The 15,230-nt window shown below is 39.8% G+C and overlaps 1 protein-coding gene across 7 annotated transcripts in view; it reads right to left on the reverse strand.

Annotated features, from left to right (window-relative positions):
- Window positions 1–1,200: 1,200 nt before the first annotated feature.
- The window catches only part of TUT4 (terminal uridylyl transferase 4), a 135,648-nt gene continuing 121,618 nt past the window's right edge, over window positions 1,201–15,230 (reverse strand). For 5 of the 7 annotated variants that reach the window (XM_064372361.1, XM_064372357.1, XM_064372356.1 and 2 more), the window contains 4 exons: window positions 15,044–15,144; window positions 10,232–10,679; window positions 3,856–4,014; window positions 1,201–1,833 (listed from right to left, as the gene is read on the reverse strand). In XM_064372361.1, coding sequence (XP_064228431.1) covers window positions 1,745–1,833; window positions 3,856–4,014; window positions 10,232–10,679; window positions 15,044–15,144 — 797 coding nt within the window. In that variant the 3' untranslated portion in view covers window positions 1,201–1,744. Of the gene's footprint in view, window positions 1,923–3,855; window positions 4,015–10,231; window positions 10,680–15,043; window positions 15,145–15,230 lie in introns of all 7 variants that reach the window. The other 2 variants (XM_064372359.1, XM_064372358.1) reach the window with 1 other exon arrangement.

Consider the following 15,230-nt stretch of genomic DNA (forward strand, 5'->3'; position numbering starts at 1 on the left):
GAATGCTCCAAGTCATTTAAACATAAATGCATAGTTGGGTCAGGTATCTTCTTAAAACAAATGATCTAAATCCACCACTTAAATAGAGTTCTGAAGGATGCTGAAGCTTTAATAAGAAAAAATAGTAAATATACCTGACTTTAACTCAGGGCTATAAATACAGCACGAATACCCTCAATCTCTTGCAATAGGTTTCAAATATCTTCCATGCTGTGAAATATGGCAAAGGCCCAAGCAGTCTCCTATTTAAGTAATGTGTATCACAGGGAGCAAAGCAAAGATAATACACTGTCCCTAAAATACATTTTTATCTACTTATTCTGCACATTTCCAAATAGATCTATAGCACTTAGCTTAAGACCCCAGGTAACTGGATGGACTAATTAAGGGCCCAGAGAAAATTACCTCACCTCACTGCTAAAACAGCTGAAAAATTATGCCACCAACAACTCGAGTCTGAATTCCAATACCAATAATAATTAATCCCAAGTATTACTAGTAAACAATTATCATCTTGACAAGTGTGCTTTCCAGGTGGAAGTATAGGATTCAAAATGAACAAGCAGAGTCTGGGCCAAGAGCGGTGGCTCACGCCTGTAATCCCAGCACTCTGGGAGGCAGGTGGATCACCTGAGGTCAGAAGTTTGAGACCAGCCTGACTAACATGCTGAAACCCTGTCTCTACCAAGAATACAAAATTTAGCCGGGCGTGGTGGTGTGTGCCTGTAATTCCATGTACTTGGAAGGCTGAGGCAGGAGAATCGCTCAAACCCAGGAGACGGAGGTTGCAATGAGCCGATATCACGCCACTGCATTGCAGCCTGAGTGACAGAGATGCTGTCTCAAAAAAAAAAAAAAAACTTACCTTCCCTCCACTCTAATTGCCAATATTAGTCTCCATGTTTTAAAACTCTCTTCCCAAAGATGTTTCAATTCAGACTGCAGCATGTAAGTATGCTTTTTGGAATTTATCACTTTGCGTTTCAGTTTTCATTTTCAAAAATAAAATGGAGATGGCTTCTGCTTCTATCAACCTCATATGGGTGTTGTGAAAATCCAACCAAATAGGACATAAAATGATGCTTGAATCTCTAAAACTAAAATCTGTGATTTAGAATGCTCTATTCACTGAAATTAAAACAAATCTTGTTACATAGTATTTCCATCATCTATACAACAGATGAATTAACCAAATGTGACTCTTGTCAAAAAGATTTATTAACTTAAAATAGAAGTACTTCAAATACAGACAAAATCAACTTTCCGTTCAAGTCTGAATGTTCAATATAGAAGTATGGAAAAGAAAAAAAATCTGAATCTTCATGTTGTAATTTAATTTTATTTTTTTACCTTTTAAAAAGTTTTTGGCACTACAAGGTTCTGTAAAGAATAGAAGTGACAAATTTAAAACACAAGAAATTCTTTCCTAACTCTTAAGAACAATTTATAAAGTCTGAAGCAACCAAAGTATGAATACAGCTAATAGAAAATAAAGAATGTAATTTTTTAAATTCTCTCTTTATACAATTCATCAAGGTTAAACAAAACATAAAATTCCCTTAAAAATAGGGTAATAAAATAGATGAAATTTGTATCACTCATTTTGGTGATACTAGTAAAAACTATAGTTCATATTTATATACAAATAATACAGTCTGTAAAAACAGTCTTAGAATTTAAATAAGCTATCTAAATGTGTTAAAATTTAAATCAGGACCTGATTTGTTTTGCTTTCCATTAAATGTCACTTTTTCTGCTGAATGTAACTGACATTGAGGTACGGATACCCTTGAGACAGCAGGATTGGCTGGTTGCTGTGCATCGGTAGACCAGCTGAAAGAAAATGGACTCGCATTACTCCGACACGTTTCCTCTTGGTGGGTGGGGACAACGCTCTCTACACCGACGGGTGGCACATCTGTCTGTTGGATACAACACAGACAGGAAACTGAAAGGCTTGTGCCTGTTTATCTGACAACACCTTAGAATTAACTTTTAACTAGCTTTCTTTTTTTCTATTTATATACTAGGAGGAGATGAAGCATGCCAAAACATTTGAGAGGGTGAGGAGAAAAAGGAAGACGGAAGGAAATATGTGTATGTGAAAAAAGGAGAGGACACGAAAGATGGAGAGGAAGAATCAAAGGGAAAAAACTCACTAGAGAGGAGCTGCAGACTCTCGCCTCCTTAAAAGGCTTATGACTAATAGTAACTTCCCTTAGCCCCAGTTATTTGCTCAAGAGAAGAACCTAACCATAGTCAAGGCACTGCCACTCTATACTAAAGGGATGCCCCAGTAGTATATGGGTGATTTAAGAAGCTTAAATAGGCCAGGTACGGTGGCTTATGGCTGTAATCCCAGCACTTTGGGAGGCTGAGGCAGGCAGATAATGAGTTCAGGAGTTCAAGACCAGCCTGACCAACATGGTGAAACCCCCGTCTCTACTAAAAATACAAAAATTATCCAGGCGTGGTGGTGTATGCCTATAATTCCAGCTACTCAGGAGGCTGAGGCAAGAGAATCATTTGAACCCAGGAGGCAGAGGTTGCAGTGAGCTGAAATCGCACCACTAGACTCCAGCCTGGGTGACAGAGCAAGAACTCCGTCTTTAAAAAAAAAAAAAAAAAAAAAAAAAAAGAAGGCTTAAATATAACAAGCCTGAGACCATACCAGGTACCCCCCTTTAAGTTATCATTTCATTCACTTGGCATTTCCTGAATGCCTGTTTTAACTTCTTAAACTCCTCATTTAACTATACTGACTCTGACCCCAAGTGTTCTGAACTAGGTTAACAAGGAGCTGAAGGCCAGACTCAGACAATGCCTGTAAGAACAAACACCTCTGAAGCAAGTAGGTTAGATAAAATGCTCCAAGTTTCTAGGAATTCTTACTTTATAATATTCATTATCCAGTCAAAGCCATTATTAGTACTACAATAGCACCAGCAGAACACAATACATTTAAATGTCAGTCAAGTCCTACATTTACTAAATAAATCTGATTATGTCTTCCTTCCCTTAAAAACCTTTCAATAGGCCAGGCGCGGTGGCTCAAGCTGTAATCCCAGGACTTTGGGAGCCCAAGGCAGGCGGATCACGAGGTCAGGAGTTCTAGACCAGCCTGGCCAAATGGTGAAACCCCGTCTCTACTAAAACTACAAAGACTACAGGCCTAGTAGAGGACGCCTGTAGTCCTAGTTACTTGGGAGGCTGAGGCAGGAGAATTGCTCAACCCGGGGAGGCAGTGCCACTGCATTCCAGCCTGGGCAACAGAGCAAGACTCAGTCATTAGATCCCCATTGCTCAGTAAACCAAGTCCAAACTCCATAATATGGTCAAAGCCTACTCTCTCTAGCCTTATCACCATCTTTCTCATATACCTCCATCCTCTAGCCCTATTATTTTCTGTTCTTCATTATGCCAGGCAAACTCAGTGACCACATATATTAATCCCTCAGCTAAGCATACTCTTCCTCCTCTCTAATCTCTAGGCAAAAAAAATTTCTGCATCTCTTTCAAGATCTAGCTCAACTGTCAAAATCTTGTGATTATTAATAATCTCTTACATCCATATCCCGTTTGGATTTGCTAGAGCAATGTTAACTGATTCATCTGAACTCCTTTTCTATTTAACGTCTGGTTTTTCCTAACAAAATGTGCATCAAGTAATGGAGATTTTGTTTTACTCTTGTTTGAGCAACAAGTACCTAGCACTGTCTGACATACAGTATGATCTCTCAGTAAATGTTTACTGAATTGATGAATTTTCACTCCCAGATCCTGGCCTTCACTAAGGCTCTCTATCCCAAAATAAAACCCACCCAAACGTGTTAACTTATTTGTAAGCAATGGTACCTTGAGTATAGAAAGGTTTGTTGGGCTGAAATCGGGCATTTCCCTGATGCATGAAGTTTTGATGCAAACCATAAGGCCACGAAGCTGGGACAAGGGGGAAATGGGGACGTGGTGCATGTTCCCAAGGAATTGGAGGATTCAGTCCTCGAAAGCCTGGCTCTGCATTTCAACAAGAAAGGAAAAAGACATTTAAAAACATTAGTTCGTTCACTGAAATATCCCTTCATTCCACAAAGATATATTCAGTACCTACCATTGGCTAAGAACTATGCTAAATGCAGAGAATATCAAACAAAATTTTTTTTTTTTTTTTGACACACAGTCTCACTCTGTCGCCCCGGCTGGAGTGCAGTGGCATGATCTCAGCTCCCTGCAACCTCTGTCTCCTTGGTTCAAGCAAGAATAAAGCATTGTTACTTGCTCAAATTACTCATAAGAGACATACAAGAAAATATATATACAATAATATGTAATAATTGCTAGAACAGGCAAAATGTTCTGAAGAGAGGGCTAACCCAGTATTTGAAGGTTAACGACAGTCTTCCTAAGATGATTGACTAATTTGAGTTTTTTAAAAAAAGGAAAAATTTAGGCAGAATGCAGGACGGCGGGGAGCACTTTAGAGAGGAGTATCATATATAAAAGCCTGAAAGCACAGCAAGTTTCAGGAACTGCAGAACAATCCGAAATTGGGACAGGTAGGTGAGGATATACATTTCAAAAAACCTTAGTATACTATGTGAAGGAACTTAAGATTTTATCCTAAAGACAGTGCCAACTATCCCAGAATCAATTATATACTGGCCTAGAAGAAGATCCTATTAGAAGCTTGAGGCATTGGGGTGTAATGGTTGAGAACTTTGGCTTTGAGGCCAAACACGTCTAAGCTCAAATCTCATTTCCTAAAACTACTAAGTTTCCATTTTGAACCTCAGATTGTTATGAGGTTTAAATTGGATAACCAAAAGAAAGTAGCTTGCACAAGATCTAGCATGTAGGTAGTTACACAAAAAGTACAAGTCCTATTCTTTTTATGGCTATCCCCCAAAATTTTTCTATTTCCCTTTAAAATATATCTTTAAGTACATTTTTTGAAGTACAGTAACCAGTTTATCTTCTAGATCATTTCTGGTGGCTTTTCTCATTCAGAGTCACAATGTGCTAGGGAATAACTAAAAGACGCTGCCCTTATTCACTAAACTTCCTAGCAGAAACTCAAATTAGAAAGTACGGGATAGGAAAGAGTAGGCCTCAAAAAAACTAAAGCCCATGTGAACTGCATTTTTGTAAGCTGAATTGTCTCAGGAGGTAAGCAAAACAGCTAGATCACTGTGAGTTCATAAAGCCAAGTTACAACTACGGGCTGAAGCTGAAGTACTTGGGGTTTACAAAAATAAATGAAACTGGGTATATCCAGAATTAGGTCAAAACCAATGAGAAATGATGTTTTAACATAAAAGAGTATTTTTAAAGGATATATTCCAAATACTTTGCAAGTTTTTCATAGCCCAAAATTTCCTTAAAATGAGCAATACAATCTCATTAAAGATAATTTCAAAAATAGGGGGAAAAACTCACATAATCTCCTTCTCTAGTACAACTATGATTATTATTTTAATATATTTCCATTTAGTCCTTCGGCTTTTTTTTTTTTTTTTTTTTGAAACAGAATTTCGCTCTTGCTATCCAGGCTGGAGTGCAATGGTGCAATCTTGGCTCACAGAAACCTCCGCCACCTGGGTTCAAGCGATTCTCCTACCTCATCTAACCAAGTAGCTGGGGTTACAGGCATGTGCCACCATGCCCCGCTAATTTTGTATTTTTAGTAGAGACGAGGTTTCTCCATGTTGGTGAGGCTGGTCTCAAACTCCCAACCTCAGGTGATCCGTCCGGCTCAGCTTCCCAAAGTGTTGGGATTACAGGTGTGAGCCACCCTGCCTGGCCCCTAGTCCTTCCACTTTTAACACAGTGTAACTGTGGATGAAACATTAATTATGAATTGGGTATCTATACAACAAATAATATTAATAGCTTATTAGAAATATTATAAAAAGGATTAATATATCTAACATAGCAGGCTACTAAAGAGAAAACTAAACACACTACTAGAGAGAAAAAGACAGACCAAAAAAAAACAATTTTTTGCCTCTATTAGTTCAGTCTGCATAGGGTTATGCAGATGAGTAAACAGACAAGTTCAACACAGTAAGACAAATGTAATGATATGGATATTAAGGAAATAAGGAGGACTTCCTGAAGAAAGAGATTTAAATTTAAATATGGAGGATGAGTGAGTTAGCCAAGCTTTGAGGCAGCATAAAAGGACGTGTGAGTGAGCAGTGGAGGTTAACAGAGAGGACATTCTAAGCAGAAGGAACAACTTAGATAAGCCACCAGGGTTAAGAGACAGTACAGTATGTTTGTGGAACATTAATTAGTTCATTGTGACAAAAACACTTTCTGAGAGTAATTAGAGGCAGGGAGAAGGAAGAATTTTGGTCAAAGGGCAAAACACTGGGTCTGTCTTCATGGTTATATAACTCAGTGACTATCACAGTGCATGCATGCCATGGCATATACACAATAAACATGTTAAATGATATATGAGAAGGACACATGAGAAGGACCACGTGTGCCATATATCTTTTCATCTTAGAAATCTAATTAAGTTCCCATATTCTGGCATTTTTGCTCAGCAAAATACCTTATTTGCATTGTTCCAAAAAAAGTTGGAGACAGCAAAATAATGGATACTGGCCACAATTATCAATGGCAGCTAAGGCTATTAAGTGAAAATTGATGAACATAATGGATAAAACAGGCTGATAAAACCTAATTCACAAATCAATCTTAAGTCAATAAAATAGTTATAACCAGATAGCAAGTTCCTTCAAAAGTGAAAAAACTGGAAATACATGGGACCCACCAAGCAGTATTCTTACCAACAGAAAGAGCCTGAATCTAATCCAGTCTCTGAATCTAAATCCCAGTTTACAGGAAATACAGGGACAGAGGTACACATTAAATGATGCCACAAAGATATAAGCAGCCAACTCCAGAATATGGGAAAGCCTACAGTCTCTTCAAAAAATAGTTAATATTGGAAAGAATATAGAAGCAGCAACTGCTATAAAGGACAGTTAAGAGTTATAAAAATCAAATACACAGTTTGAATCTTTATTCAAATAAATCAATAATAATAATACTATTTTAGGCTGGGCATGGGGGCTCACGCCTGTAATCCCAGCACTTGGAGGCAGAGGCAGGCGGATCACAAGGTCAAGAGATTAAGACCAACCTGGCCAACATGGTGAAACCCTCTCTACTAAAAATACAAAAATTAGCTGGGTGTGGTGGCAAGCACCTATAGTCTCAGCTACTCGGGAGGCTGAGGCAGGAGAATCACTTGAACCCGGAGGCAGAGGTTGCAGTGAGCCGAGATCACGCCACTACACTGCAGCCTGGTGACAGAGAGAGACTCCTTCTCAAAAAAACAAAAACAAAAACAAAAAAAACAAAAAAAACCTTTTTAGACAAACATGAAAAAATGAACAAGGACTGGATATTAGATGATACTAGGTGTGGTAATGATCTGATGATTTTTTTAAATGCTAAAACCAAAGTTAAAAAGCAAATTTGATCCAATGTCTGAGATTTGATTAGTCAAGCCAAAATTATTATTATATGTATTTTTTGAGAGAGAGTCTTGCTGTCACCCAGGCTGGAGTGCAGTGGTGCAATCTTGGCTCACTGCAACCTCCGCCTCCTGGGTCCAAGTAATTCTCCTGTCTCAGCCTCCTGAGTAGCTGAGATTACAGGCGCCTGCCACCATGCCCAGCTAATTTTTGTATTTTTAGTAGAGACATGGTTTCACCATGTTGGCCAGGCTGGTCTCAAACTCCTGACCTCAAGTAATCTGCCCATATCGGCCTCTCAGAGTGCTGGGATTATAGGCATGAGCCACCATTCCCGGCCAAAGCCAGATTTTTTTTTTTTTTTTAAAGGATTCTCGCTCTGTCGCTAGGCTGGAGTGCAGTGGCGCAATCTCAGCTCACTGCAACCTCTACCTCCCAGGTTCAAGCCATTTTCGCCTCAGCCTCTTGAGTAGCTGTGATTACATGCGTGGGCCACCACGCCTGGCTAATTTTTCTATTTTTAGTAGAGATGGGTTTACACCATGTTGGCCAGGATGCTCTCAATCTCTTGACTTCCTGATCCCGCCTCAGCCTCCCAAAGTGCTGGGATTACAGGTGTAAGTCACTGTGCCCAGCCGGCCAAAATTATTTTTAATGGTAAGGAGTCAGATAAAAGAACAGCAAATTATTGATAACTGTTAAAGCTGGTTAATGGGGAGGGGGGGTTCATTATATACTTTACTCTCTTTTATGTATGTTTCAAAATTTCCTTAATAGTTCTTTTTTATTTTTGAGACAGAGTCTCACTCTGCGTCCAAGCTGGAGGCAGAGGCGCAATATCGGCTCACTGCAACCTCTGCCTCCCGGGTTCAAGCAATTCTGCCTCAGCCTCCGAGTAGCTGGGACTACAGGCACAAACCACCACATGCTGTATGAAAATACTTCTTATTTGTATTTTTTAGTAGACATGGGGTTTCACCATGTTGGCCAGGATGGTCTCAATCTCTTGACCTCATGATTGACCCACCTTGGCCTCCCAAAGTGCCTGGATTACAGGTGTGAGCCACTGTGCCCAGCCTCCATAACAGTTCCTAAAAATAATTATCACTAAAAAGCTGAGCATAAGCCAGGTGCAGTGGTGTATACCTGTAGTCCCACAGCTATTCAGGAGGCTGAGGCAGGAACAGCGCTTAAGCCCAGAAGTTCAAAGTTATAGTGTGCTAGATTGGCCTGTGAATAGCCACTGCATTCCAACCTGGACAACACTGTGAGATTTTTGTCTCTCTCTCTCTCTCTATATATATATATGTGGGTGGGTGTGTCTTTTTTTGTTTCTTTTTTTGAGACAGTCTCACTCTTGTTGCCCAGCCTGGAGTGCAATGGTGTGATCTCAACTCACTGCAACCTCTGTTTCCCTAGGTTCAAGCAATTTTCCTGCCTCACCCTCCCGAGTAGCTGGGATTACAGGTGTGCACCACCACGCCCAGCTAATTTTTGTAGTTTTAGTAGAGACAAGTTTTGTCATGTTGCCCAGGCTGGTCTCGAACTCCTGGCGGCAAATAATCTGCCCACCTCAGCCTCCCAAAGTTCTGGGATTACAAGTGTGAGACACTGTGCTAGCCTGTGTGTGCATGTATAAGTGTGTATAAATATTTATATTATAAATATGCATATTTTTAAGCTGGATATAAAATGATTTATGGCATGTATCAACTATTTTCTTAAATAGGCAATCTTTTTTTTAAATGACTGAATGGTAATATACCAAAATATTTCCTAGTATTTATGTCTGGGAATTGAGATGACAGAAGATTTATTTCTCAAATACTCTACAATGAAGATGTATTACTTAGGTATCAGAAAAAAACTATTTTTTAAATGTTAATAATATTTTTTCTTTTTTAAATAATTGTTCCTTAATGAGAAATAACAGTGTCTAGGGCAAGCAGCACAGTTTTGAACAAAGAAATTAGTTTAAATCTTGGACCTACCATTATTATTATTATTTGGTTTCCTTGGTTTTTTTTTTTTTTTTTTTTTTTAAGACAGGGTCCTGCTCTGACACCCAGGCTAGAGTGCAATGCTGTAATCTCAGCTCACTGCAATCTCCACCGCCTGCGTTCAAGTGATTCTCCTGCCTCAGCCTCCCAAGTAGCTGGGATTATAGGCGCTCACCACCACGCCTGGCTAATTTTTGTATTTTTGGTACAGACAGGGTTTCACCATGTTGGCCAGCCTGGTCTTGAACTCCTGACTTCAGGTGATCCACCCAATTTGGCCTCCCAAAGTGCTGGGATTACAGGTGTGAGCCACTGTACCCAGCCAACCTACCATTATTAACCATGACAGTAAGACAGTTAAGTTACTTAACTCTTCAATTTCATCAATTGTATACATAACAGTACCTACACCATACAGGGTGGCAGTGAAAATTTCAAAAAATACTAAAATAATAGCTAACATTTATGTGTATTACACCTCTTTTAACATTTACAACATCTATGTAAGTTAGATGCCCTATTTTACAGATAAAACCAATGCACAAAGAGATTAAGTAATGGCCCAAGCTACATAATAGATGGTAGGGTCAGGATTCTAATCCAGGCGGTCAGAATCCAGAGTCCATGCTTTTAATCTTTATCTAATCCTGTACTGTCCCTCCACAAATACTGCTTTCCTTGTTTTTCCTCACATTGTTTCTATAGACATACAGATTACAAAAGAAGAAAAGGAAAGGTTACCTGAATTCCCCACTGCACCATTGTTTACCAGGGAATTTGGAGCCACAGTACGCGGCCAGTGTCCATCATGAGACGTGTTAGGAATTGCCACAGGTCTAGCAGCAGGCTGTGCAAAGATGATGCTGGGATCATTCAGGCCAATATTGTTGGGGGCACTGCCTGGTGCAGAGTGGATCACTGGGCCATGGATGGGCCAGGATGGAGCAGAGATCTGGAGAGGGTGCATTGGCAACAATCCCATATTGTGCATGGGAGAATACTGAGTTGGTGGTGACTGGGGAAAGTTATACAGTGGCATCTGGACCTGATGGGGAGGTTGAGCTCCCTGCTGAGGTGGGCCAAGCTTAGGTTGGGATCCTGGCTGAGATGAAGGCTGGGTAATAGCAGCTGACTGGGAGGAGTTCTGTGGAAATGGCTGAGGCTGAGGAGAATAAGATGGTGATTCAGACTGCAGAAAAAAAAAAAACACACATTTTAAAATTAATTTTAAAACATCTTAATTTTATAAAAGTAGAGATACAAATACAAAATTTAAAACTTTATAAACAGAACTCTATGATGTATATCATAACAAATAATGAGATTTTCCAGAGGCACTCAAATCCCCATCTCAAGTAGATATTACCTCACAAATCTCTTTGTTGTCCAAAGAAAAGAAAGCCCAGACATGGTTCCCATCGGGCAGAACACATGTTTCCCATTGTGAACTCAAGACTTCCATCTAAATATCTCAAAAGTCACTTTCATTTAGTCCCTCCCCAAGTATTAACTGTGTCAATTACGTACTTAGTACTGTTCTAGGTAATAAAAATGTAATACCAACAAGTATGCCCTCATGGAGCTTAACGTTTATGGAGGATAAGGAGGAGAGCAGATGAAGATTACATAAGCAATCACAATAAGTATAATGAGTACTATGATAAAGAATGTGTAGTGTATAGTTGTCCCTCAGGATATGCAGGGGATTGGTTCCAGGACCCCCACAATCCTCCTATACTCAAGTCCCACAGTCAGCACTGCAAAACCCACATATACAAAAAGTTGGCCCCCTGAATACTTGGGTTTTGCATCCTGGGACTACTGTATTTTGCAACCACAATCTGTTGAAAAAAATTCATGTATAAGTAGACCAATGCAGTTCAAACCTGTTTTCTTCAAGAGTTAACTGTATAATGAAATCCCAGAGCAGGAACACCTAAAACCACTTTGGGAGGAGGAAAGGAACCAAGGAAAGCTTCCCAAAAACCTTTAAGCTGAGACTCAGGGTAAAAAGAAATCAGTCTGATACAAGGTAGAGATAAGGGGAGAGGAAGAGTGTTCAATTTGATTGAAGGTCTAGAGGTATGAAAACACAAGCCTTTTTAAAGTAATTGGAATCTGAAAGAAGTTTAATATTATTGGAGTATAATGGCAGGGTAATGGCTGAGGCTGAAGACCTAAATAGGGGCAAGACAATGAAGTGTCTTATAAGCCTTGTAATTTAGACTGTCTCCTAAGTGCAGTGGTAAACTATTGAAGGTTTTTTTTCTTTTTTTTGAGACAGTCTTGCTCTGTCACCCAGGCTGGGGTGCAATGGCATGGTCTTGGCTCACTGCAACCTCCAAAAGCGATTCTCCTGCCTCAGCCTCCTGAGTAGCTGGGATTACAGGTGCATGCCACCACACCCAGCTAATTTGTGTATTTCTAGTAGAGATGGGATTTCACCATGTTGGCCACGCTGGTCTTGAACTCCTGACCTTGTGATCTGCCCACCTCGGCCTCCCAAAGTGCTGGGATTACAGGTGTGAGCCACCGTGCCGGCCTTTTTTTTCAGACAGAGTCTCGCTCTGTCGCCCAGGCTGGAGTGCAGTGGTGCGATCTCGACTCACCGCAACCTCTCCCTTCCGGGTTCAAGCGATTCTACTGCCTCAGCCTCCTGGGTGGTTGGGACTACAGGCTCACACCACTACAGCCAGCTAATTTTTTGTATTTTCTTTTAAGTAGAGACGGGGTTTCACCATGTTAGCCAGGATGGTCTTGATCTCTTGACCTCATGATCTGCCCACCTCGACCTCCTAAACTGCTGGAATTACAGGCGTGAGCCACTGTGCCCTGCCACTGAAGGGTTTTAAACAGGTCAGGAACATGATCAATCCACACTTTAGAAAGATTATTGTGGTTTAGTAAGAATAAAATAGAGAATTTTTTTTAAAGGCTGATGAAAGACAGGCTTGGCACAGTGGCTCAAGCCTATAATCCTAGCACTTTGGGAGGCTGAGGCGGGTGGATCCCTTGAGCTCAGAGTTTGAGACCAGCCAGGGCAACATGTCGAAATCTCATCTTTACAAGAAATAAAAAATAAGCCAAGTGTGGTGATATGTGCCTGTAGTCCCAGCTACTCTGGAGGCTGACATGGGAGAATCACCTGAGCCTGGGAGGTCGAGACTGCAGTGAGCTGTGATTGTGCTACCACACTCCAGCCTGGGCAACAGAGTAAGACCCTGTCTCAAAAATAAATGTATGAATAAATAAATAAATAAAAACTAAAAGGCTGTTGAGATTGATTAGGAGGCCGCTATATACAGCAGTCCTGAGATGATAGTAGTCTAGGCTAAGGAAATATAAACAGGGATAGAGGGAAGCAAATGGCTATAAGATACTTTTTTTTTTTTTTTTGAGACAGAGTCTCGCTGTGTTGCCCAGGCTGGAGTGCAATGGTGCAATCTTGGCTCACTGCAATCTCCAACTCCCAGGTTCAGGCAATTCTCCTGCCTCAGTCCCCCAAGTAGCTGGAATTACAGGTGTGTCCCACCACGCCCAGCTAATTTTTTATATTTTTAGTAGAGATAGGGTTTCACCATGTTATTCAGGCTGGTCTCAATTGCTCACCTCAGGTGATCTGCCCACCTAGGCCTCCCAAACTGCTGGGATTACAGGAGTGAGACACCACAACATTCAGTTTTTTTAAAGGCAGAAACAATAAGACTTCGTGACTGGATATAGCGGTTGAAGGAATGGGAAAAGTTTTGGAAATGAGATAGAAAATGGATCATTCAATGAGATATAAAACACAGGAAAAAGAGGCGAAACCTGGGGGATGGAAGGAAAGATTAACTACATTTTTAGACATGTTGAGGTGCTAATTATTAGACATCAGAATAGCAATGTCCATTAGATACTCTCTTTCCAAAAGCACAGGTGAGAAAAATGTGAGGACTAGAGGCAGAAAACGAAAATTAAGGCAGCATAGAAAAATGGTTAGAGCATAAGTTTTGGTGACAGAGAGCCTGAGGGTTCATGTTCTGATTCCAGGTGTCTATTGACCTCAGGCTCAAAACTTAAAACTCGGTTTCTTTACCTATAAAAGTATAATCAGAATTTGCCTCAGGTTTTTGAGAAGATTTTGAGGTTTTAAGATAGGAATGGGATCGAAGAAGAATGTACAGGGGTTTCAACTGAGGGTAATTTTTTAATTAAGCTAAAATAACAATGTTAAAAACTGTTAAAGCCTGGTAATTATATTTATTATTTTCTATATTTTTGAAATATAATCACAAAGAACGAATGTATGTACAGCACATAGTTTACACTCAACAAATGTTAACTACATTAAATGTGATTGTTGTTGTTTATGAAAGCATCAGGCACATAATAGGTATTCAAGTGTTTAAGGTGAGGGTAGAAAATTTCCTAAATGTTTTCCAAAGAGTCTCCCTAATACTCTTCAAATACTCTAAGAGTTTTTTCTAAGACACAAATCATATTAGATTTAGCATGTTAAACGATTAACAGATTTGAAACCAGAAACACCTCGGTTTGATTGTATAATCTCTTATTCTCAGTTTCCCAATATATAAAATTTGATCATACTAATACCTAATACCTACCACTTCACATGGCCACTCGAAAGATTAAATTTGCTAAGTGTAAAGCACTGAACATTATGTCAGATTTAGAGTGTTATTTAGAGTAATTATTAATTAATTTAAGAAGTACAAGATGACTACAGACTTACACAAAGGTTAAAAGCAACTCAGCAAACTTAATATTAAACTTATGAGTGTGGGCTGGCCCCAATGGCTCACATCTGTAATCCCAGCACTGTGGGGGGCTGAGGCAGGCGGATCACCTGAGGTCAGGAGTTCAAGACTAGCCTGATCAATATGGTAAAACTCGTGTCTACTAAAAATACAAAAATTAGCTGGCTGTGGTGGCATCGCCTGTACTCCCAGCTACTCAGGAGATGGAGACAAAATTGCACGATCCCAGGGGTAAGGAGGCTGCAGTGAGCCAATATCGCACCACTGCACTCTAGCCTAGGTGACAGAGTGAGACTCTATCTCAACAAAAAGAAAAAATAAACTTATGAGTCTGAATTCTCATTCAATATTTTTTTTTACAGGGTATTTTTCACTAGGTATCAATATGCCAAGCTATGAGAAGATACAAGTTTCACGTAAGCAAAATGCCATGTATATACTGCCTTAACAACACTAAATGCCTAAAACATCTCAATTTTTATGTCTATTTTTATTAATCGTACTGATATCTTTCCATTAAGCAAAGTCTGAAACCTCAAAGTTATTACCTTATTTTTAATCCATCTTATTAGGTAGTTATTTTACAATTGAAGAGTAGGCTCATGTAAATTAAGTAGCTTGTCTATAGACAGGAACTCAGATCTACATTATTCCAAAAGGAATACCCATTCCACCTATGTGCCTAGCAAGGACATTTATACAAAGCACTATGTAATCTGGAAAATTCTATTTGCCAGCCTGAGAGAAAACACTATCACTCAAAGACTAACACATTGACAGACAGAGTACTTACACATTCTGAGGACTGTCTAGTCCTCATGGACTGATCACCCTGCTGCTGAGCTGAACCAGCCACCTGTTGAGCATTTACAAGGTTGCGGACCAGCTGGGCTGCTAAGAGAAGGCATCACAAAGAAAATCAAGAGATAAGGAAAGTAGCAGAGAAATGACAATAAGTAAACTCTCTTCTTATGTAGAAG

This window comes from Aotus nancymaae, unplaced genomic scaffold, assembly GCF_030222135.1.
Source record: "Aotus nancymaae isolate 86718 unplaced genomic scaffold, 86718_ANA_hifiasm-v0.15.2.pri h1tg000007l, whole genome shotgun sequence".
In the NCBI taxonomy this organism is placed as follows: Eukaryota; Metazoa; Chordata; class Mammalia; order Primates; family Aotidae; genus Aotus; species Aotus nancymaae.